Genomic DNA, 24,389 nt, shown 5'->3' with positions numbered 1-24,389 from the left:
CCTCCCAACTTTCTCTGAGAGAAAAGAGGGACAAGCCACGCCCCTAATCTCCTTACTGCTGGGGTGACACACTGCAACAAACCTCCTCATGTAATCTCCTTACTACTGGGGTGACACACTGTAACTAATCTCCTCATGTAATATCCTTACAACTGGGGTAACACACTGTAACAAACCTCCTCATGTTATTAACTTATTACTGTGGTGACACACTGTAACAAGCCCCCTCCTCATGTAATCTCCTTACTACTGGGGTGACACACTGTAACAAACCTCCTCATGTAATCTCCTTACTACTGGGGTGATACCCTGTAACAAACCTCCTCATGTAATATCCTTACAACTGGGGTAACACACTGTAACAAACCTCCTCATGTAATCTCCTTACTACTGGGGTGATACCCTGTAACAAACCTCCTCCTTATGTAATCTCCTTACTACTTGGGTGACACACTGTAACAAATCTCCTCATGTAATATCCTTACAACTGTGGTAACACACTGTAACAAACCTCCTCCTCATGTTATTAACTTATTACTGTGGTGACACACTGTAACAAGCCCCTCCCCATGTAATCTCCTTACTACTGGGGTGACACACTGTAACAAACCTCCTCCTCATGTAATCTCCTTACTACTGGGGTGACACACTGTAACAAACCTCCTCCTCATGTTATTAACTTAACTGGGGTCACATGCGACCTCTATTCCAGCTCAGCCCCGCCTCCTCCACAGCATCACACAGGTCCTTCAACCACTATTACATCTATCTTGCACAGTTACATGATCGTGATACATGTGACATCATCACAGGTCCTATACCATTAGCATCTTGGCTGCGGAGGGTAATGTGACAGCGATGCGCTCTTGACAGCACGTAACTAGATAGGAGTGCAGCCCCACCAGTGTTGTCTTTGGGCTTCCTAAAAAATAAAGCTGTGGCTGCGGAAGGGTGCGCTGTAGGCAGCTGCCTTATATGTCCATGTGGTGCGCTGGGCCTACTTACAAGCCGGACAAAAGGGGGCTGTTCTGGTACAGCAGGACATGACCCCGAAGATGGGACTGTCCCTCTCAATCTGGGACAGTTGGCGGGCCCCCAGTGGTCAGTGAGTGACAGTCACTCACTGAACACACACAAAAAAAAGTCTGGGGCTCCCCCTGGGGCTCCGGGCCCCTTACCCGAGTATTGGTTGTACCCCCCTGACGGCGGCCCTGGATGTCCCTGCTGCTGGCCTGAATGTGCTGCTCCCCATACAGCTTCAAGAGACAGAGACGCTCCCTACCCTAACCTGGGGGTATCTTGAGTTAGGAAACATTACAGCTCATGACTGAAGGGGAAGGGGGGAGGGGCACTCCTGTGCATGCGGGAGTATGCATACTCCTGAGTGCCTGTTGCTCCTACAGAGATATTTAAAGGGGTACTCTGCTGCCTCAGCATTCGGAAAATTTTGTTCCAAATGCTGGGTGTGGTTTGTGACTTCACGGCCACGCCCCTCGACATCACAACCCCTCAATGCTAGTGTATGGGAGTGGGCCGTCACGCCCCGTCCCATAGACGTGTGCTGTGGGGACCCCTGCGATCACACATCTTATCCCCTATCCTTTGGAGATGCCATAGCAACGAAAAGCAAATAATGAAAATTAGCAGGGAGTATTCTCTCCTGTACGGCGCAACAAAGGTAAATAGATCACATTGATGTGATGAGAAAACCCCTTTTAAAAGTGTTCATGTCACAATGCCAGTCCCAGTTTTCCAAAGAAGGGGGCATTAATGTAGGTGTTAAAAGCAAATATCTAGTAATGCAGACACCTTGTGAAGCACACAGAGAGGCTGGCACTTTTTCCAGCAGCATATACCTTTCCATGTCAACGCCGATTCATTAAACATGTAATAAGGTGTTATTTATACGGTAATATTTATGGCCTGCTGGGTATTCCATTTCTTCACTATATATTTATCTTCTTAGCATCTATCTTGTATCTTGGCAGATTATCCCACAGGAAAGTGTCAGTAAGGCTTCCAAACACCATCATTTATAGTTCTTTTCAGATTTTGCTTGAGGGGGGATCAGGATTTAGTCTGTGCCTATCATGGCTCTATCCTCTCTTTACTGACCTTTTTAAATAGCTCTTTTCTTAATCTGAGTTTGGTTGTTCATTGTTTGTTGTCCTTTTATTCCTTTTTTCTTTTCTTCTGCACCTAGGCTTTTTCATGTCAGATTTCTTTTTTTACTGCTCCACGTACCGTAGCGCTTGATAACATTCAGTCGCACATTTAACTGCCTAATATGTTTAGATTTGACACCTTTCCTATTGTGATACTATTTCTGCAGAGTACATCTCTTCTCTGTCCAGCAGGCATCTTGCTACAAGACACAAATTGGCAGTTACATCACAGAGATAGCAGTTACATCCAAAATACTATTTGCGGTGCGCACCCAAAAAAAGAACTCAAAAGCTTTTGCATTTTGCAGCATAATTGTTGGGTAAAAATTACATTGCTGCAGAGTATATTTAGTGGGTTTTTAGTCACTTACTCTGTAGTTAGGTTGGTGATGGAGTTCTGTAATGAAAGAACAGTATGAAAAATAGCAAATGTGTTGACAGCTGTTTTTCAAGAGGCGAAGCATATAATGAATGTGGGATGTTTGACATGTGAGCCATCATTACTTCTTACAAGACTTTGTTTGGTCTAGCGTCTAGCTCAAGCAGCCTAAATAGGCTATGTTTGCAATATGTGTTTTGAAAGGAAAATGATATAAAGTTAAAACCGTTTCCTCGCATCACATGACGGATCGTGCTATGGCTGTTTCTGTATTAGGATTTTATTTGAAATAAAATAACAATTATTCTGTAGCATTGATCACAAATCTCTACTTCCGATTGGCATACAGGGAATGTTTAATTAGAAAATGTCCTACTATTTAAATTAAGGGGTTATTGACAAACATATAAACAAAAAAAAAAACAGCCCGGCATGTGTCCTCAGGTTCTGTGTGGTCCAGCAGCTCTGTTCCATTGAAGTTATTGCAACCAAATTGTAATGCCACACACAACCCGGTTGTGGTGCGGTTTTTAGAAGAAATTAGCTCTGTTTTACTATTCCTGGATAACCCTTTTTAAATTTTAGATTTGGGGTAGGTTCACACATTGCATATACACAGAATATTTAGCGCTGTGCAAAATCTGCTGGGAAATACACTGTGTATTATCCTCTTAGCAGACACACAGGACCTACCCGCTGCCACCCTGTGTGTGGCCAGAGTTCTAAAGTTGGGGAAAATAACACGATTCACCACTGACAATAAGTGACCTCCTCCCTCTTCTTGCACACTAATCTCTGCAGACAGCATATCCTTAAAGGGGTTCTCCGGTGCTTACACATCTTTTCCCCTATCCAAAGGATAGAGGATAAGATGCCTGATCGCGGGAGTCCCGCCGCTGGGGACCCCCGGGATCTTGCACGCGGCACCCCCTTTGTAATCAGTCCCCTGAGCGCGTTCGCTCCGGGACTGATTACAGGCGACCACCGGGCCGGCGGCGTGTGACGTCACGCCTCCGCCCCAGTGTGACGCCACACTTTGCCCCTCAATGCAAGCCTACGGGAGGGGGCGTGATAGCTGTCACCGGAGAACCCCTTTAACAATCTCCTATAGAGGTGAGAGTCCCCTCCAGACTACAGGTTCTTATGTCCATTTGGCTGCTGTAAATTGCTGTTAACAGAAAGGATTGGCAGCATGGCAAGATGGCTGCCTCTATAATCATGTACTGAATTTTTTTTTTTTTTTTTTTGTAAAAGTAAAAAAGAATCAAGTGAAGGGTAGAGTAGTATATTCTCTTTAAAAAGGGCATGCCTTTACCATCCTAGACTCAAAAAGCTTTAAAGCTAATTCTTGCTTGTTCGTTTTTTTTTTTTTTTTTGTACTGGCTGGGCATGCAGCAGCTTCTACAGTGCTTAGAGGGATTGTCATTGAGACATGTCAGAAGATATTTTTAGTTGGGGTCTCTGTCATGGCTTCATTCAGAGATCACTAAAGCAGACAGCAAAGCAGACAGCACTTGTATTAACAGCAATGACATAGTTATGCCAGTTAGCGTACCACTAAGTGAAGCAGACAAAGCCAAAAGGCTATTTTAACTAAAATGGCTTTTTTTCCTCTCTTTTGCCTTTCTTAAATGGGTATTCTGCCCCTAGACATCTTATCCCCTATCCAATGGATAGGGGATAACATGTCTGATTGCAGGGGTCCCGCAGCTGGGACACCCATGATCTGTGTGCAGCGGGGGTAGTGACTTCACGGCCACGCCCCCTGTGATGTCACATCACCCCCCACAATGCAAGTCTATGGGAGGGGGTGCGATGGCGTGTTGTGACATCATGAGAGGTGTTGCCGTGATGTCACGACCCACCCGCTCCAAGCGTTCGGAACAAAATGTTAACATGTTTATTTTATTTATATTTTATTTATATTTATAGTTTATTTTATTTATATTTTTATGTAAACCGATCAAAATGTATTTTGTTCATAGCCTTAGTGTTTAGAGATAGCAGCAAGAATGGGAGTAAGTTACATACTAGATCAGAGTACAAGTAGGAGAGCAACCTTGGAGGACAGCTCATGCAATCTGCAAAAAAAATGAGAGCAAATGCAAGGTAGTCTGCAGAGGAGAATCCTGTAAGCTGTATATGAGTATACAGAGAAAATAAGAGTTCAAGTAGCAAGCTGCAAAGACTATAAAGGCAAAAGTAAGCAAACGTTTTAATAAAAGAACTTTGAAGAGAATGTTTTTTGCTCTTATTGCTACCAAGCAGAAATAAAATATGTATTTTAAAGACGTCCATAGCCTTTTAAGGGGTACTCCGGTGGAAAAAATTTTTTTTAAAATAAACTGATGCCAGAAAGTTAAACAGATTTGTAAATTACTTCTGTTTAAAAATCTTAATCCGTCCAGTACTGCTGTATAGCTGCTGTATGCTACAGAAGAAGTTGTATAGTTCTTTTCTGTCTGACCACAGTGCTCTCTGCTGACACCTTTGTCTGTCTCAGGAACAGTCCAGAGCAGGAGCAAATACCCATAGCAAACCTATCCTGCTCTGGACAGTTCCTGAAATAGACAGAGGTGTCAGCAGAGAGCGCAGTGGTCAGACAGAAAAGAACTCAACTTCCTCTGTAGTATACAGCAGCTGATAAGTGCTGGAAGGATTAAGATTTATAAACAGAACTCATTTACAAATCTGTTTAACTTTCTCACACCAGTTGACTTAAAAAAAATGTTTTCCATTGGAGTACCCCTTTAAACCCTTTGTTAAAACAAGTCATTCAGATTTTTATAAAAGTTAGACACCTGTTTGATGAATAAATGATTGTTGATTTGAATGGCGTAAGTCTGGAGAGGAAAAAATGGCAGAGCTCCTCATGGGACAAGTATCGTTTGATACACAGTGTGTTATCAAGCAAGTGGTGTGCAGTGGGTGTTAGTGAACCACTCACCTTGCTTAGTTGTGTATGTAGACACAACTACAGATGCGCTTGGGTGATCATGCAGGTGGTGCAGCCTCCTGGTCCCGGATCTAGGAGTGCTCCTGGCCGGTAGGTACAGTGGTAAAGATGAGAGTAAAAATTTTCCAGGTTTTCGGCGCAATCCACCAAGGATGGGTCAGAGTTTCTTCAAAGGAATTTTATTTGCCAAAGAAACAACGCGTTTCAGAGCTTTGGAGCTCCTTCGACAGGTAAACATGGCAGTATGACAGAACTGAGTGCAGGAGTGCTCTTTATGTTCAAAATTGGCGCCAAAGTGTAGTTAGCCCCGCCCCCTGGGCATGGCCACCAGCTCCAGGCCAATGATAGACACAAGAGTTTAACATTGTCTCACTTAATAACATTGGATAAAAACACATAAAAACGTCATAACATCAATATGGTTGAACACATGAATAGACTTAGTATACCTTGTTATCGGTTTTGAGTCACGGTAATGGCTCATATAAGCCGCTGAACACTGAGTGTCTAGTGCCCATGTGTCCGGTAGTAAAATGCGGACACAGAGCGCACGCGTCCACTGGTCTGGTGCGGGTGTAGTGAAGGATCATGACGTGTGTCGGCGCACGCATACTAAGTCCTGGGGCCGCATTGACTAGATCTTGGATTAGGCGGCACCTGTGCACGCGTGCGCAGTGAAAAGAGGAGGGGGCCGGGCTTTTAGACACATATGGCGCGTGCATACTTGTCAATGGCCAAAATGGTCTTAACGGCGCATGCGCTAGCAGCGATGTGTAAAGAGATAGATGTGTGTGTGGGGGCACAAAGTGCCAAGCTGTCTTACATAGCGCATGCGTAGAGAAAAAAGAGGGGGGGAAAGCCAAGGCTCTAAGCGCAAACAATCAAGGCCATATCGCACTACTAGCAATAATGGATTGTTTGCGCTTAGAGCCTTGGCTTTCCCCCCCTCTTTTTTTCTCTACGCATGCGCTAAGTAAGACAGCTTGGCACTTTGTGCCCCCACACACACATCTATCTCTTTACACATCGCTGCTAGCGCATGCGCAGTTAAGATCATTTTGGCCATTGACAAGTACGCACGCGCCATATGTGTCTAATAGCCCGGCTCCCTCCTCTTTTCACTGCGCACGCGTGCACAGTTGCCGCCTAATCGAAGATCTAGTCAATGTGGCCCCAGCACTAAGTATGCGTGCGCCGACACACGTCATGATCCTTCACTACACCCGCACCAGACCAGTGGACGCGTGCGCTCTGTGTCCGCATTTTACTACCGTACACATGCGCACTAGACACTGTGTTCAGCGGCTTATATGAGCCATTACCGTGACTCAAAACCGATAACAAGGTATACTAAGTCTATTCATGTGTTCAACCATATTGATGTTATGACGTTTTTATGTGTTTTTATCCAATGTTATTAAGTGAGACAATGTTAAACTCTTGTGTCTATCATTGGCCTGGAGCTGGTGGCCATGCCCAGGGGGCGGGGCTAACTACACTTTGGCGCCAATTTTGAACATAAAGAGCACTCCTGCACTCAGTTCTGTCATACTGCCATGTTTACCTGATGAAGGAGCTCCAAAGCTCTGAAACGCGTTGTTTCTTTGGCAAATAAAATTCCTTTGAAGAAACTCTGACCCATCCTTGGTGGATTGCGCCGAAAACCTTGAAAATTTTTACTCTCATATTTACCATTGTTGATTTGAATGATAGTTAGATTTCCACAGGCTATTTTTACTGTTGTGTGTGTGTGTGTGTGTGTGTGTGTGTGTATATATATATATATATATATATGTTTGTGTATATATATATATATATATATATATATATATATATATATATATATATATATTTTTTTTTTAAGGAAGATAATTTTGGTGAAATGTACATTATTTCCTTTTTTCTCACTACTGTGTCTGCTCGCTGGCAAGTGTACAGTCAGCATGCTTATCTCGTGAATAATTACGTAAATGTTCAATTGCCACCTGACTTTTTAGGGACAATAAACAAGGTTGGATCTTGCTCGCCTATTTTATGGACATCTGTCTCATGAAAAGATTCCAATATTTTTTTTTCTGCAGGGGCACAGATGGCCTCCTCATTGTACTGATTTCTATGTGATCTCCAGTCAAGGAGCATTTTGCTTCTTGTGTTAAAGAAATAGCCTCTATAATTAAAGATAGATAAACAATAATCATGCATATGTCTAAAAGTTTTGTTTACAAGAATTAATTTGAGAATGCTGCATCGACAGAATGTAACATCTCTGCAAGTGTCAGCTTTAACGCCTTCCAGACTCATGACATACACATCATGGATTGGTTGGGCGGACATGACAGGGGTCTGCGTCATGACCAGGAGATGTCCACTGCTATCATCAGCTGACATCTGCCGGTAATGACGGACATCGGAGATTGCTCCGATGTCCGTCATTTAACTGGTTAAACTGGTAATTTAACTGGTCTATACAGATCACGGCATTTAAACATTAAATGCTATTCCCTGGTGTCTAATGGCTATGGTTTGCTAGGGAAGCTTGCGGCCTTACCTTGTCCTCAGCGTCTTCCCTGGCTCTGTGATTGCTTAAAGGGGTACTCTGCCCCTAGACATCTTATCCCCCTATCGCTCTGTGCTTGATGACTGGCGATGCAGGGGCTAGAGGATCGTGATATAACAGCCCCACCCCATTGTGACGTCACGCCCTGCCCCCTAATACACGTCTATGGGAGGGGGGTGTGACGGCCGTCACACCCGCTTCCATAGACTGGCATTGAGGGGTCGGGCATGACATCACAAGGGGGCGGTGCAGTGATGTCACAATCCTACAGCCCCTGCATCGCCAGTCATTAGGCACGGAGCAAAGTTTGCTCTGTGCACCAGATGATAGGTGTTGCTGCAGGAGAGATTGCGGGGGTTCCCTGCAGCGGGACTCCCCGCGATCAGACATCTTATCCCCTAGCCTTTGGATAGGGGATAACATGTATTGGGGCAGAATACCCCTTTAAGGCTCTCTTTGGCAGCTCTTAGCAAACAGGCATGTATCAATGTAATGCAATAGCATTACATTGATCTATGTAAGCCATCTGATGAAGGCTTATGATAGGCCCCTAGGGGGGCCAAAAAAGTGTGTTTAAAAAAAATATATATATATTTTAAATATAAAAAAAAAAAATCCCTCCCCTAATAAAAATTTTAATCACCCCCCCTTTTCCCATTTAAAAAATAAAACACTGTACAAACAAGAAAGAATAAACATATTTGATATCGTTACATATGTAATTGTCCGAACTATTACATTATTATGTTTCTGATCCTGCATAACCGGTGACCGGAGTAAAAGCAAATAAATTCCAAACGCCAAAATTGCTGATTTTTGGTTACATTAAATAAAAAAATAAAAAACTTTATAAAAAGTGACCAAAAAGCCAGAACTACACAAAATTGGTACTGTTAAAAACTACAGCTCATGGTGTAAAAAACAAACCCTAAGTGGAAGAAGGTTTATTTTTATAAATCGAAACAAAAATTATTCAAGTTTGGTATCATTGGAATCTTACTGACCCATAGAATAAAGATGGCATATCAGATTTACCGTATTTTGAACTCCAAAAATGATTATTGCCCTACAAAATTGTGCAATTCCCTATTATCATTATTTTTATTTTGCCCTACATATCATTTTTTTCTGGCCTTGTAATACATTGTATGATTAAAAAAAGCTGAAAATAAGCCCTTATACAACTTTTTGTCATTTGAAAAATAAAAAAGTTATGGGTCTTACAAGGTAAGGAGGAAAAAAAAATTATCTGGTTCATGAATGGTTAAAGGGAAGAAATGTAAAGGGAATATTCGGCAAATTATTTTTGTATTTAGATTAGATGAAATAAGACAATTCTTTGATCAGAGCTCTGCTTCCTTCTTCTTCTCTGCACACTGATCTTCACAGAGCATGCCTATAAAACTCTCCCATAGAAGTGAATATGTGAATAGAAAAAGAAAACAAAGGTGCGCTCCTAGTGTAGAGGTTTGTAGGTAAGCAAGTGCCCCCAATGGGTATGTAGTCTGTTTACACTGTGATGTGCGTGTAGAATCGTGGTGGAGATGGAGGTCAGCTGGCCGCGGCGCCCTTCTCTAGTGACTCTAGGTCACTTCAGTACTCGATAGACATCAGGTGGATAGGATCTAGAAAAACAGGACTTTTCCAGGCGCTTCTCAAAAGAATGACAGTCCATACCACGCTTGATGAATTCCGGAATAGTCAAATTTATTGGATGCAACTAGGGCTGAGCGGTATATCGGTTCATACCGAATACCGGATATTTTGGGCTGCACGATATGAATTTTACCCCATACCGCAATACCGGTTGGGCCCCTCCCCCTCGGGAATGTATTATCAGCTAGGGCTTGGCGGTATACAGGTTCATACCGAATTTTTTGGGCTGCACGATATGAATTTTCCCCCATACCGCAATACCGGTTGGGCCCCTCCCCCTCGAATGTATTATCAGCCCAGCGCAGCGCTGTCCCCACATCAGGGAACTAATCCTATGTTACCCGCCAGCGCTGTTCTGCCCCCCCAATTAATGATCAGCCCAGCGGGGTACTACTCTCATATGTCGAGCACTGCCCTCCTCCTATTTGTTGGGAGCCGCCGGGTGCTAGAACTCTATACTGTACGCCAGTGGTCTCCAACCTGCAGACCTCCAGCAAAACTACAACTCCCAGCATGCCCGGACAGCCAACGGCGCTGTATACCTATGCCCGGGCTGAAAAAGATAAAGAAAATAATCTGTAACTCACCTACGTCGGCCACACGCTGGGGACGGGAACGTCTGACAGCCGCCAGCCTATCACCGGCCGGAGCGATGTCCCGCCCCAGCCAGTGATAGGCTGAGCGCACTGTCATGTAAGGAGCTCTGGCCGGCTTCTTACATGACAGTGCGCTCAGACTATCACTGGCCGGGGCGGGAAATTGCTGGGGCCGGTTATAGGCTGACGGCTTTCCGACATTCCACTCCCAAGGAACAGCGTGTGGCCGACGTAGGTGAGTTACAGTTAATTTTCTGTATCTTTTGCAGCCCGGGCATAGGCATACAGCGTACAGCAGTGGTCTCCAACCTGCGGACCTCCAGCTGTTGCAAAACTACAACTCCCAGCATGCCCGGACAGCCATTGGCTGTCCGGGCATGCTGGGAGTTGTAGTTCTGCAACAACTGGAGGTCCGCAGGTTGGAGACCACTGGCGTACAGTGAGTTCCAGCGCCGGCGGCTCCCAACAAAGAGGAGGAGGGCAGTGCTTGAAGGTGACATATGTGAGTAGTACCCCGCTGGGCTGATCATTAATTGGGGGGAGCAGAACAGTGCTGGCGGGTCACATGATTTTGGGGGGAAGCCGAACACCGCGCGCGTTTCACATGATGGGGGGGGGGAGATTGGGCATAACAGCGCTGGCGGGTCACATGATTGGGGGGTGAAAATACCGTTATATACCGTGGAACCGCCGTAAGTTAAAAAAAAATACCGTGATACACATATTTGGTCATACCGCCCAGCCCTAGGTGCAACAACAAATTTTGAATCCGAGCAGGACTCTTCATCAGGCATAGTGGATTTAAAGACCCGTAGCAATCATTACAGGGTCAAAAGGTCATGACATTACATAATGGTAAAAAATACAAAGAATAAAAAAACTCAAAGAAATCCAGTAAAAACCATGATATTACAGAAAACATACACATATGTAACCAGTAACATATATTGAAATACAGCAGTAATATGGGTGTTTAAACTCAAATGTAAACAGAGTGGTCAGTTTATGAAAGAATACCGGAACGAGGCCGGTGAGTAGCTTTCACGCTGATATGACTAAACATCAGCGCTGCGCGATGCAGACAATGGGACTGTGCCAGAACAGCACACCTGTAAATCAACAGCGCACAGAACTAATGGAAGTTGTGTAGGGGTGCCGGATTTAGCCGCTCACTGAAATGTTGAGAACGGGGAAGCGCTGTTGCGATCAGCACACCCGTTGACAGCGCCGCACAGAGCATAGTGCTGTGTGATCCGGATGTCAGCAGTGCACAGCTACGCTGTGCGCGCAGGGAGCTGGGCAGTGCTGGTGTGATCAACCCACTCATGTGTCTCCAGCGCTGCAAATGCCATAACATTAGACATAGGTGCTTGCTTGTTATATTAAGGAAAAGGTGATGCAGAGAATATGGAGGCAATATTGGGGATTATATAAAATAGAACAGAGGTGTCGAGGACCATAAAAAGCAAAAATTGGAGTATCGTGGGTAGGAGGGTTATCTCTTGAAACTGAACACATCAGCAGTGATCAGTCCCACAGATATAGCACCCTGAGATGCAGGGAGAATTATTGGACTCATTATCTCCAGACTCTCTCACCCCGTGGACTGAACGAAATGATTGAGTGCAATCTGTGATGTATCAATATTATATATATATATATATATATATATATATATTTATTTTTTTATATTTTTTTTCTTCTCCAATCAGTGGTTTACGTTTTATATATAAATTTAATCTAATATGTTTATTTCATTTTATTGTAATTTAATTTGCTTTTTATTCTAGCTCCTGTTTTTTTGGTCTCTGCCCATTGCCCCAGTGTCCCCTCCCCCCCCCTTTTTTTTTTTTCTTCCCTTCTCTTCCCCCTCCCCCCGTTTATTTCCCTTTTCCCCCATTCCCCCCCCCCCATTTTTTCAGATACATACATGTACTTACGATACAGGCGTATACCTATGAATATATGTTGTACCCCATAGTTACACACGTATGGGGGCGTTTTTGGCCCAACCGTGTATGTGTATTTCCCTAGATATACACGGATATCTTTGGTTTTGGTTTTTATACTCCTATAATCCCCCTTTTTTTCTGCCTTGGCCCTATTCCCTATTTACCATATATTTAGATTTACATAGGGTTATTATCTCCCTCTTTTTTTGGTGTTATATCCATCCTGCTGTGACATTTGCCACGTTCTCTATATTGCCACATCATTGGCTCCAGTTCCAGATGTCTATATACTGTTACTGACGTCTATATACATATACTGTGACTGTCTATATACTGTTACCTTGACATGTTCCCTGTAGCCTCATGTGGGCCCCAGCGAGGGTCTCCAGCGGCTGTCATCATTGGCGAGTCAGCTTCCCGAGCGCTGCCCGTTATACGCTGCGCTTCTGCGCGTCTCCCGGGCAACGCTCTCTGGCTGGACGCTTCTGACAGCTGCATAGTTATGCGTCCATTGCAACGGCCACTTCCGCCGCACACTCCGGAGCTGCGGCCAGCGGCTCCAGATGCGTGCATATGATCCACTGTTCACCAATGATTTTTACTTTGTGTTTTTTTACAACAGCTCGACTCCATTAGACTATTCTATGTATTAGAATAGTTACTTATGTTCTAGATGCCTATTTTGATTCATGTATTATGCTCTTACAGTATGAGCCCCTTTTCACTGTAGCCCCTCCCCCTTATGTTTGGCGCCATTTTTAAGTGCATATATACTATGTAACCCCCACCAGTTGTTAGCACTGATCTGAAGAAGGGGGCGCTGTCCCCCAAAACGCGTTATCCTGTCTGTATCCCTGCTTGCTATGATTCTGCACCAATAAAGAAGCTATACCTTGCAAAATATTTCTGCCTTGGGCTTCTTATCTTCATCTCACCAGGACAACAGCAGCGCCCTTTGAAAGGGTTTTTTCTTCCTCTCCACTGTATTGCCCATAGGGCAAGTTTCTTAACCAAGGTTTATAGGGAGCGCTATGATATTCTAAATAACTGTTAACATCTACTGTTTTAAAATAGGTAGATGTGATAAACTTAAAACCATCATGTGTGATGTTAAGATCAAGGAAAGTAACCTGTTCTTCACTCATCTCTAAAGTAAATTTTATTCCTCAATTGTTCATATTGATCCTCTCGTTAAATTGGATTATGGATTCCTTGGACCCCCCTCCAAAGGAAGAAGAGGTCGTCAATATATTGACGATAAAGGATGAAATGTGCTGAAAATTCTGGGTCGTTCTCAATGTGCTCACGTTTGAAAATCCCCATGAACAGGTTTGCATAGGATGAGGCCACTTTAGACCCCATAGCAATCCCTTTTTGTTGATGGTAAATGTTTTTATGGTATATAAAATAATTATTTTCCAAGATGAATTTAAGGCCTTTTAATAAAAAATCTCTTTGAGGTTCTGCAAGTTTATTATTTGTCAGAAAATTCTTGACACATTAAATCCCAATTTCGGGCTTGATGTTCGTATATAAAGCGGTCACGTCACCTATGATTAAATACAGACCTTGTTCCCATTTGCATGTTAGTAGCGATTCGATTAGTTGTGTGGAATCTCTAAGATAACTGGGTAGACCTATGACGTATTCCTGTAAGTATAGATCAATATAATGGGACAAGTTACTAGTCAGACAGTTAGTATTGGAAATAATGGGGTGACCCGGTGGGTGACTGACTGGATTTATGGATTTTAGGGAGAAAGTAAAAGTGCGGTTTATTGCTGTGAGTAGAAACTTCTGTTCATTTTTATTCAGTATTTCATCTTCTATTTCTTTTGCAATCAGGGCTTGGTATTCATCATGAATCTTCCTAAACCGATCTTCCAGAATCCGTTTGTAGAACTGTTTGTCAGACAGGATATTATCTGCTTCCTTTTCGTAGTATTCATGATCAAGAATCTCGACTCTCCCACTTTTATCTGTGGATCGAATTACTATGTTCCGGTTGTTCTTCAAACTCTTGAGCGGATTTTTCTTTATGGGTTAAGTTATTCGCACGATATCCTCGTTTTGGTTTTATTTATTTACTTGAATTCCTCATTGACTAGTTCATAGAAAACCTGTATGTGTGGTCCTTGGGTATGAATAGGATAGAATGTAGATGCTGGTTTGACAGGTTGATGCTTCACATTATCGGTAGCCTGCTCAGTAGTTCCCGTACTGTTACTACCGGTTGTTCTGGTGTGGAAGAACCTTTTGAAAGTTAATTTCCGTATAAATTTATTAAAATTGAGGAATAATTGGAACTCATCTCCTTTGTGAGATGGGCAGAAGGATAATCCTTTTTGAAGTAGTGATAGTTCATAGGGGTTTAGTTTTTGTTTAGAGAGGTTGAAAATTTTCATACCTGGTTCATTATACATTCCAGATTCATTGTCGGTCTGTGGACAGGGATGTGGAATTCCTATCGCCCGACGCCCGGGACAAGCAGTTTCGGGCGCCGGGCAGGTGAATTTGTTCGGCCCTTAGCCCGGCTTCGGGCAAGCAGGGCCGGACCTGACAAGCGCTGCGGACCTCTGCAGACTGTATGGAGCGGGCTCCCGACTCCTGCTTCATACTCTGCAGCCCCCCGGCTGTAAAAACCTGTGTCCTCCGAAGCAGAGCCGGGGAGATGAGAAGCTGTGTATTTGTCTTCACTCCCCCCAGCTGTAGCTTCAGAGAGCTGAGGGGAGGAGGCACGTCTGCACGGGGAGATGCATGCAGCGCTCACAGGGGAGTATGGAGCGGGCTTCTCAGTAGCCGGGGGCCGCCGCGGCTGGCTATTAACCCTTTAGATCACCGCTGTCAAAGCTGACAGCAGCGTCTAAAGGGAGATGTGAATGCTCCCTGGTGGGCTAGTGGAGTGTATCGCCCCAAACCCCCCCCCCCCCACCCGCAGCGCGATTGCGGGGGGAGATCCACTATAGAGGTAGCCGGAGGGCTTACCTCTGCTTCCTCCTGTCCCGACTCTGTCATTGATAGAGCCTAGTCCAGCCAGGCTCTATCAATGGATCACAGTGCACACAGATTAATAGAGTTCAATAGATCTCTATTCATCTGTCTGAGGAATCTAATGATTTCTCATAAGTGTAATAAAGTGTAAAAAAATAAAAATAAAGTTTTAGTGTAAGTTTGAAAGACACACATTAACCCAGTGGTCTCCAAACTGTGGCCCTCCAGATGTTACAAAACTACAATTCCCAGCATGCCAGGAAAGCTCTTGGCTGTCCGGGCATGCTGGCGGTTGTAGTTTTGCAAAATCTGGAGGGCAACAGTTTGAAGGCCGCTGCATTATCCCCTTCCATGTTAAAAGTTCAAATCGCCCCCTTTTCCTATATAAAAACATGTAAACATAATAAAAATAAACATATTTGGTATCGCTTCGTGCGTAATTGTACAACCTATTTAACTATAACATTATGTATTCCGTATGGTAAATGTAAAAAAATATCAAACCAAAGAATTGCAATTTTAATAATATCCCAGAAAAAAAAGTTAAAAAGCGATTAAAAAGTCAGATCAATACCAAAATGGTACCGATACAAAAAACAGATTATGGCGCAAAAAATGAGCCCTCATACAGCCTGGAATGCGGAAAAAAAATAAAGCTACAGGGGTTAAAAAATGTCAATTAAAAACCAGGCGGCCTAAAGTATAAAACCAACATGTTACCTCAACCACAAGGTAAATGGCGCAGAAAAGAAAACCACCAAATCTGCTAATATTTATTTATTTATTATTATTTTTTTTTTGTTCAGAGAATGTTATTGAAAAATGAAAAGGTATCCTAATAGTAAGTAGTTATGGCTATTATAGGGCGAGGAGGAAAAAAATGAGAGCGTAAAAGCGAAAATTGGCCCGGACAAGTGGATCGTCATAAGGGACAAGTAGATTTTGCTCCATTTTAGTCCCGTGGACAAGTAGTTTTTTATAAAATTTCCACACCCCTGTGTGGAGGTGATTGCTCCGGGTCTTATATATACACTGTCTGTTTTAAATCCACTATGCCTGACGAAGAGTCCTGCTTGGACTCGAAACTTGTTGTTGCACCCAATAAATTTGACTGTTCCTGAATCCATCAAGCGTGGTCTGGACTGTCATTCTTTTGAGGAGAAGCGCCTGGAAAAGTCCTTTTTTCTGGATCCTATCCACCTGATGTCTATAGAAGTGAATATGGGTACCTCAGGTCTATTGTTGCCCATGTCCAAAGGGGTTGCTGTAAAGCCTATCTCTAAGTGCAGCTCTGGCTAAATTGTCATCCCAATAATAATGTACAAAAAAGGGTTAACAATTAGAAAATAGAAACAGATTAGATGAATATGAACTTGTGAAAAATGAACATGTTTCATTATCTGGTTCTAAACAGTAAAAATAAAAATGTAGAAGGTACATTCACTTTAATAGACCCTCATTTTAGCACAATAACAGTAGCTTTAGAGAAGATTTATTTGAAAAAATATATATGTTGCACACTGCATCCGTCATGAAGAATTTAAATGCCTTTAAACTTCTTAAATTACCTTTTTAAGATTTGGAATATTTAATTAAAACATTTAAAATAATTAATTACTAAAAAAAAGCACAAGGGATAAGGGCTTTTTGCACATTTTGGTTCAGAATTAATTTCCTTTGCTGCTGCCTTTGCAGACTTCATCACCATCAAACCATGTTTCATAGTGTTTGTACAAGATACAATTCATTGGCTTTTTGTAATAATACCCTGCAGGCTGCTTTTATGTTTTGGAGTCATTCTGTATAAGTGGGGTTTGATTGTGGTAATTTCTTCCTCAGTGAGTAAGGCTGCAGACTTACAGAATTAAGTGTGACAATTGGCTTAAAATATTGATATAGATGTGAATTCCAGATTTGTTTTTCTACATGTGTAGTAACAAATTGCATAACATAAACCCAAGGAAAAATATTTTTGGGGAAAGGCGTTGAGTTTGCTTTCAAATTAGACCTTGGAAACATGGTGGACACTTTCATTTAATAAGGAAATAATGCAACCATAAAATTATGCACATGGATGTGCAACGTAATGTTGATGAGGATGAGTTGTCTCCTGAAGACTACCTGTCCCAAGTGACCTTTGGGGACATAAGGATGTTACAGGGGTGGCTATGCCACACTCAGACCCCCTTCTGTGAGCCCAGCTATGATGACCATACATTGTAGAGGTCAAACAAAATAATGAAAAAGGGGTGTCTCTAAAACTAATACATTTTAATAATACATTTAAAAGCCACCAGATAGAAGCATAGTGGATACCAAAAGGTGCAACAATATCTTGCTGCCTTAATAGATATGGATGCAAGATTACACTCTCAGAGCTATTAAACTAGATGCATGTGTTATTTTATTAGTCCTACTATTTCTTGAGCTATATTTGCCAAGGTTCCCCTGAGGACGTCCCCAGTTTATATATAAAAATAGAATGTGGACAGAAACGCGTTGGGGATTATATTGCAAACATGACATGAATAATAGCTCTGAGAGTGTAATCTTGCGTCCATATCTATGAAGGCAGCAAGATATTGTTGCACCTTTTGGTATCCACTATTCTTCTATCTGGTGGCTTTTAAAGGTATCATTAAAATTTTAGTTTTAGAGACCCACCTTTTTCATTATTTTGTTTGATCTAATTTGTAGTCTGTGGGGTTTTGGACAGGGTTTTTATGTGGCCCCTACTGATCACATAAAATTATACATACATTGTGGAGGAAATGTCCAGCACAGTAAAAAATTGGGTCTAGCCCTTTTTTTCCCATCAGTTTAAGTGCTAAAATACTGCAGTTTCAAGCTCTAAATTAGTCCTGAATAAGAAAACATTTTTAGTCTATAGCTTTTGCTACTGCCCAAAAAGCTATTCTAGTTCACAGCTTATAAAGTCTCAAAAGGTGAAAGTCTGAGAATTATTTATTTATTATTTGCTTAAGGGTACGCTCCCACGTGCTGTATTTTGCAGCTTATTTGTTGCTGCCTATTTTTCTACCCATTGAAGTTAATGAGGCAAAATCAACTGCGTGTTTTGCTAACAATTGACTTTAATGGGAAAGAAAATAAGCAGCAGCAAATACGCAGTAAAATACGGCACGTGGGAGCGTACCCTTAAAAAAAAGGGTTTTTTAGCTGTAAAAATATGGCAAAAACATAATGTGCACATAGCCTCATGCAGCATGACGGTCATTCGCAATATTTAGACGCAACCCATTTATTAGTTCCAAACTCTATCAGATCCTGGCAGTGCCAGTCAGTTTGTAGCCAGTGTTGCACATCAACCGTATTAACTTCTGACTTGTCTGTTTTATTCTTTGTCACTTTCCCTCTTGATGTTTCTTAAATAACACGTGCTTCACATTTTTATTAATGTTGAAATGCTCTCCAGATATAATATCATGTGTAATATTAATAGTCTTGGAGTGCATTGTCATCAGTATATCGCTGCTATGCACAAACCTCTGGCGCAATCATATTTTATTGTATTCATTACAGTTACTTAAGTAAAACAAATGGGAAATGCCTCTCTGCACATTTAGCTTATAGTCTATTGTGCTGCAGCTGTGGAAAGAAAATCTGCTTATTGAATATTTCAATTTTATTTTTAAACAGAAAGAACTGTGCAACATGATACTGGATTGCTGCGCTCAGCAGAGAACGTACGAGAAGTTTTTTGGTTTGCTTGCCGGGGTAAGTCTTTTTTTTTATTTATTTTTTTGTCACTTTAACCCATTTAGCTTGTGATAAACTTGGCAAAACTGCCTGCAGTGGATGCTGTGTGTCAAAGCTGATGAATTCTTGCCTAGAATCAATGCATCTATGAAGAATACCTCAGCATGTCTCAGAGGCATATAACTGTACCCATGACAGTCCCATGCACCTCTTTGGGTTACTCATTTTGGATTTGTAGTACATAAAGCCATAATAGTCGTGTGTGTGTGTGTGTGTGTGACATTAACCACCTCTGGAGCGAGCCAGTTACCACTCTTCATGACCAGACACTTTTTCATATTTTTATAGTAAATACAGATTTGAAATCTAGAAAGTTTTTTCGCGTTTGGGTATTAAAATTATTTTGTGTAATTTTTAACTCTGATATATGGGACCTTTTGCATCATTTTTATATTAACACACCTAATTTTTGTGATATTGAGGTGAAATGTAAAGAAAAAAATGTGCATTAGCATCTTTTTCACACTGCTTCATTAATTAATATATATATATATATATATATATCTTGAAATGTATTTATTTATTTTAACTGAATAGGGGACTAAAGTACTTTTTAAGATTGTGTCCTTTTTGTTAGTCATTTCTATATATGGGTTGTGTGTGTGTGTGTGTGTGTGTATATATATATATATATCTGGGTCTGCATCTACCTGGTACATTCTGATTTTATTACCGGGGAAGGAAGCCTTTACGGTGCTTCAGTTGTGTTCACCATGCTTCTGTATAAAGCAATATTGTGAAATAATAGATTTGTCCACCGCAGATACGGTGCATTTACTTATGCATGCACCTGACTGGGTGTTTCCGTCTTGAGTCTCCTCCTTCCACCGCCATATAAAAAGGATCTGTTCGCACTGTTTGTATGACTAAGGTCACATACAGTGTCCGAAACGCGGCACCTTTTGTACATGTTTGTATCCAGTGAATAAAGAAGTTAATGCACCGTATCTGCGCTGGACAAATCTTCTATTATTTCATATTCATCTGGTATTGGAGTATCTCAGTCCAGGACATAGAGTGGGCCAGGGGGTGAGCTGAATCCTCTCCATACGAGATTTAAAGCCATATTGTGTATACAGCCATTGGGAAGACAGAGATGGTAATAAACCATCCCTGCTTACTGTCTGAAGAGCCTGGCTGTTGGTGACAAGATGACTCTCCTCTCCTGCAATGGTGCCATATCGGTGCTGCGGCATACTCTGGTAAACTGTGGACAACCCAGACAAGTAAAATCTATGGGTGGGTCACAGTTGGCCAAGCAAATGTGATATGAACCTCAATTCAGTGTGCACCTTAAGTTTTTAAAGCGGATGTGTCATTAAACTATCCTGTTCTGTGCTATAGTATGGGGACAGGTCCGCTCTTAGCCTTCACTTCACAAACTAAAGGCGTGCATCATAGTTCTTCAGCTAATTTCCATAATGGATTTTTCAGACAGAAGTAAAGATACTCTAAGGGTTAAAAACCAGAAAACCCCTTTAGGTGTTATTTTCCGGACAGGTAGGGTTTTTTGATAAGTTCATTGGGCTTCAGTGAAAGTAATAAAGAAGTTTACATACCTGACATGATTTCCTCTCACTGCCTTTTCCAGATTGTCCTCTGTAGTCTTCTTCTTTCTGGTTCCTATGACAAGTCATGCGTAGTAGTTTTAGGCCGAATGAGCTATTCCTGTCGACCTGCCAGGTAATAGGAACCAGGAAGAAGAGGATCACAGCAGGGGATTAGAGACTTCAGTGGGACATAGGGGCTGGCTTAGTATGCCGTCTTATTATTTCACTGCAGCCCGAGCAACATGTTAAAAACTCTCCCTGCATGGAAGACCCCTTTAATGGTCAATAAACCAAGATTAGTCTACCTTTTTAAATATAGCAGCTGATCCCATCATTCACATTTATTTATGCAATTATTTAAAAGATTTTTTGTGATATTCTTAAATAGCATCTCAAATGTTACTCACTGGTTAACTGACTAGGAATTGGTTATAAGATATACAGTATTTTGGGTTTATTCCTCCTTTAAACCGCCATCTCCAGAATTATTGTTTTCTTCCTTGTCTCCTGTGTAATTGAGACCACTTTTGCTTTTTCTTCTAGCGTTTCTGTTTGTTAAAGAAAGAATACATGGAGGCTTTTGAAAACATTTTTAGAGAGCAGTATGAGACTATTCACCGCCTGGAAACGAACAAACTGAGAAATGTTGCAAAGATGTTTGCCCATCTCCTGTACACGGACTCTGTTCCTTGGAGTGTAAGTCAGACTATGGCTCTGCTGGTTTTAATTTGTCTTTTCAGCCGATTGCTGCTTTAGCTTTATTTCACTACTAAATGTATTCCTTGTACATTTGTGCATGTGGAAGTCTTTTGTCCCGTACCACATATTAGAATGTTCCTGCTCACTGGCCAGGATCTGTTCTATGCAGGAAGATCAATTACAAGTATGTTCTGCAGCTAGTTCTTCATAAAGAGCTTCTTATCAAGACTTTACAGCAGGGGTCTCAAAGTGGTGGCCCTCCAGATGTTGCAAAACTTCAACTCCCAGCATCCCTGGACATGACCAGACAGCCATATGCTGAAGCAGTAGTGGCTGTCGGGAATGCTGGGAGTTGAAGTTGCAACATCTGGAGGGCCACCAGTTTGAGACCCCTGCTTTACAGGTATGGTTTGCTCTTGAGACAGATTGTCATGCTCAGGAGGCCACGTTAAAGTGAATCTAACAGTTGGGATACCTGCATTAAACCCAATATAGAAGGTGATAGTGCAAACTAGATTAAAACAATGGCCTTGATTTATCATCACAAACCCGACTTTTGTGTGTTTTTTATTTTTATTTTTTTATTTTTTTTTTACACACAACGGGTGCACGATGTCTGCAGCATGTCAATATGCAACACAATTTACCGATCAACCGGACTTGGGTTGTAGGGAAGCCGAAAAAGGGGCGTTTCCCGACAATAGTATTTTTTTCCAACTGATCAATTAAGGAACCCGACCTTTGTGTTTCAAGGCCTTTTTTTCCCAACTGCTGAAAGCAGTTGCAAAAACAGGAGCATATATTTGCAAAACAGCTGAAAAAGTTATACTTCATTTTTTGTGCTCAAATAAGTCAGTATTTAGATTTTTTATTTTTTTTTTATTCCAAAACCTAGTAAACATGTTTCTTTCATCAAAATAGATATTTTGGTACACTCGTGATTTAGAAGCCTTTTGTTTTTAATTTCTGATTAGCTGCATGACACACATCAAAACAACACTCCGAAGGGGCCATGTCCGTTTAGAGGAAACTTGCAATTTTGATGCTGTGATAGATTAATCCATTGTATGATTATAATGACCCTGATTTATCATCAAAACCCGCATGCAACAAAAAAAAACCTGAGTGCGACTGTGCGACACACTAATAAATAAGGATGGGTTCACACCATGTTTTTGCAATACAGTTTATCAGGTTTTTGATTTAAAACCTGACTAAACTTTATCAAAACGTTTGTACAAAGTTTTATCTGTATACGGTTGAAAACCATATACGGTTTGAAGAATGATGTCCGGTTGCATCCGTTTTTTTAAGAAAAAAAAGTATACGTTTTTAACTTTTCACTCCATTATGAATAAATTATGGTGAAAACCGGATGGAACCATACTCACATACAGGCCTGACTCCCATGTAAAAAAAAAAAATAAAATAAAAAAGTATACGGTTTAATACGGTTTTTCACCCGGACCAAAAACCGTGGTAGGCCACGGTTTTCTGTCCAGAAGAAAAAAGTAAAAAACGGAGACAACCGTATACAAGATGGTGCATACGGTTTTGAATGGAAAGTCTATGGCCACGGTTTGCTGTACGGTTGCATACGTTTAAAAAAATAAAAAAAACTATATCCAAAAACTGTATAGAAAAATCGTGGTGTGAACCCACCCTAAGTAAGCAAAGCAGATAGTCTGGATTAAAGCAACAAGACAAACACAACCCGATTTATTTGATCAATGAGGGCCAATGTATTATTCATCAGGATCCGGGGTCTGGTTCTGGAAATACAAGTATTAGGGTCCGTAGCTAATATTTTAATGAACTCCCTTTGCATAATGGAGGCGGGATCTTGTGTTCAGCTCATTAACCAGATCTTGATTCCATTGAACAACAGGAGTTAATTAATATGCTCGTTACGGACCCTCATACAACTTGTATTTCCGGAACTTGACCACAGATCCGGGTGAATAATACATACTTTAATCTGGTTCACCACACTATAACCCTGTGTATTAGTGTTGTATTGTGTTTTAATGTGGATGTAACAGGTGATCAGATTGACTTTAATCTACAAATACAATACACATTGTAAACCTAAACTGCATATTTTTGTTGTATTATATTTACAGGTAAAGTCTACTATAATGAAGACATTTGCTGGGACCTTGTCACTTGTACTTGTGCCGTTTTCTTTAGACATTTCTACATCTTGATGCTTTGTTTTCTTTGACCTCTAATTGTAACCTGATCATGGTTTAATATAAATATTTTACAGTGCATTATGCCGGGCCCAGAATAAATCTTTGCAGATTAATGTTTCAGCTACAACAATAGATTTTTTTTTCTCCTTCTTAACTATATTTGTAACTGAAAGATATCAAGCACTGTTTTCCTTTTCTATGTTCAGACTATAAAAGAATTGCAGCGAGCTTTGTCATGCTAAAAGACCTGGACATTTATATTCATCTGGCTGTATTCAGTGTGGTCTAGAAATCTTAAATTCACAGTTCAAGTTTAAGTATATTTTTAGTTATATAAAATCGTCTTGCATTAAATATTAATAAAATGCTTCTTGCCTATCTGCATTATGCCTCTTAAAGAGTCTTTTGGAACTTTTTGTATTGCAGGTTCTGGAGAGCATAAACCTTAGCGAAGAAACCACAACCTCATCGAGTAGAATATTTGTGAAAATATTCTTCCAGGAACTGTGTGAATATATGGGGCTTCCAAAGCTTAATGCCAGGCTAAAGGATCCGTAAGTATTTGTAATTCTATTGTGGTGCTCCTATATAAAAATGTTATTGAAAATAAAATTGAATTTCTCTTGATAAGTTAGGTGACAGGTGTTGTGTGCTTTAAATTAGTGTCTAAGATTAGTAAACAAGGGAAACAAGAAATGGACATGTTTAATTTCTACATGCTGGTCTTTTGTTCTCCTGGAAGATGAGCAGTGCCAGAGGTATCTACCTATGGCAGTAGACATTGGGGAATATTTATCAAACCTGTGCAGAGGATTTGTTAACCAGTTGCCCATAGTAACCAATCAGATCCCTTCTTTCATTTTTCATAGGTCTTTTCAAAAAATGAAAGAAGCGATTGGCAACTGGTCAACTTTTA

At 41.3% G+C, this 24,389-nt stretch overlaps 1 protein-coding gene across 1 annotated transcript in view; it reads left to right on the top strand.

Moving 5' to 3' along the window:
* Window positions 1-24,389, top strand: part of CWC22 (CWC22 spliceosome associated protein homolog) — a 94,587-nt gene that overhangs the window by 52,683 nt on the left and 17,515 nt on the right. The window contains exons 14-16 of the mRNA XM_056535070.1: window positions 18,910-18,987; window positions 21,123-21,275; window positions 23,900-24,027. Coding sequence (XP_056391045.1) covers window positions 18,910-18,987; window positions 21,123-21,275; window positions 23,900-24,027 — 359 coding nt within the window. The remainder of the gene's footprint in view (window positions 1-18,909; window positions 18,988-21,122; window positions 21,276-23,899; window positions 24,028-24,389) is intronic.

The sequence above is a fragment of the Hyla sarda genome, chromosome 8, assembly GCF_029499605.1.
Source record: "Hyla sarda isolate aHylSar1 chromosome 8, aHylSar1.hap1, whole genome shotgun sequence".
Taxonomy (NCBI): Eukaryota; Metazoa; Chordata; class Amphibia; order Anura; family Hylidae; genus Hyla; species Hyla sarda.
Note: the sequence above shows the minus strand (reverse complement) of the source record. Positions and strands in the feature narration are given on the sequence as shown.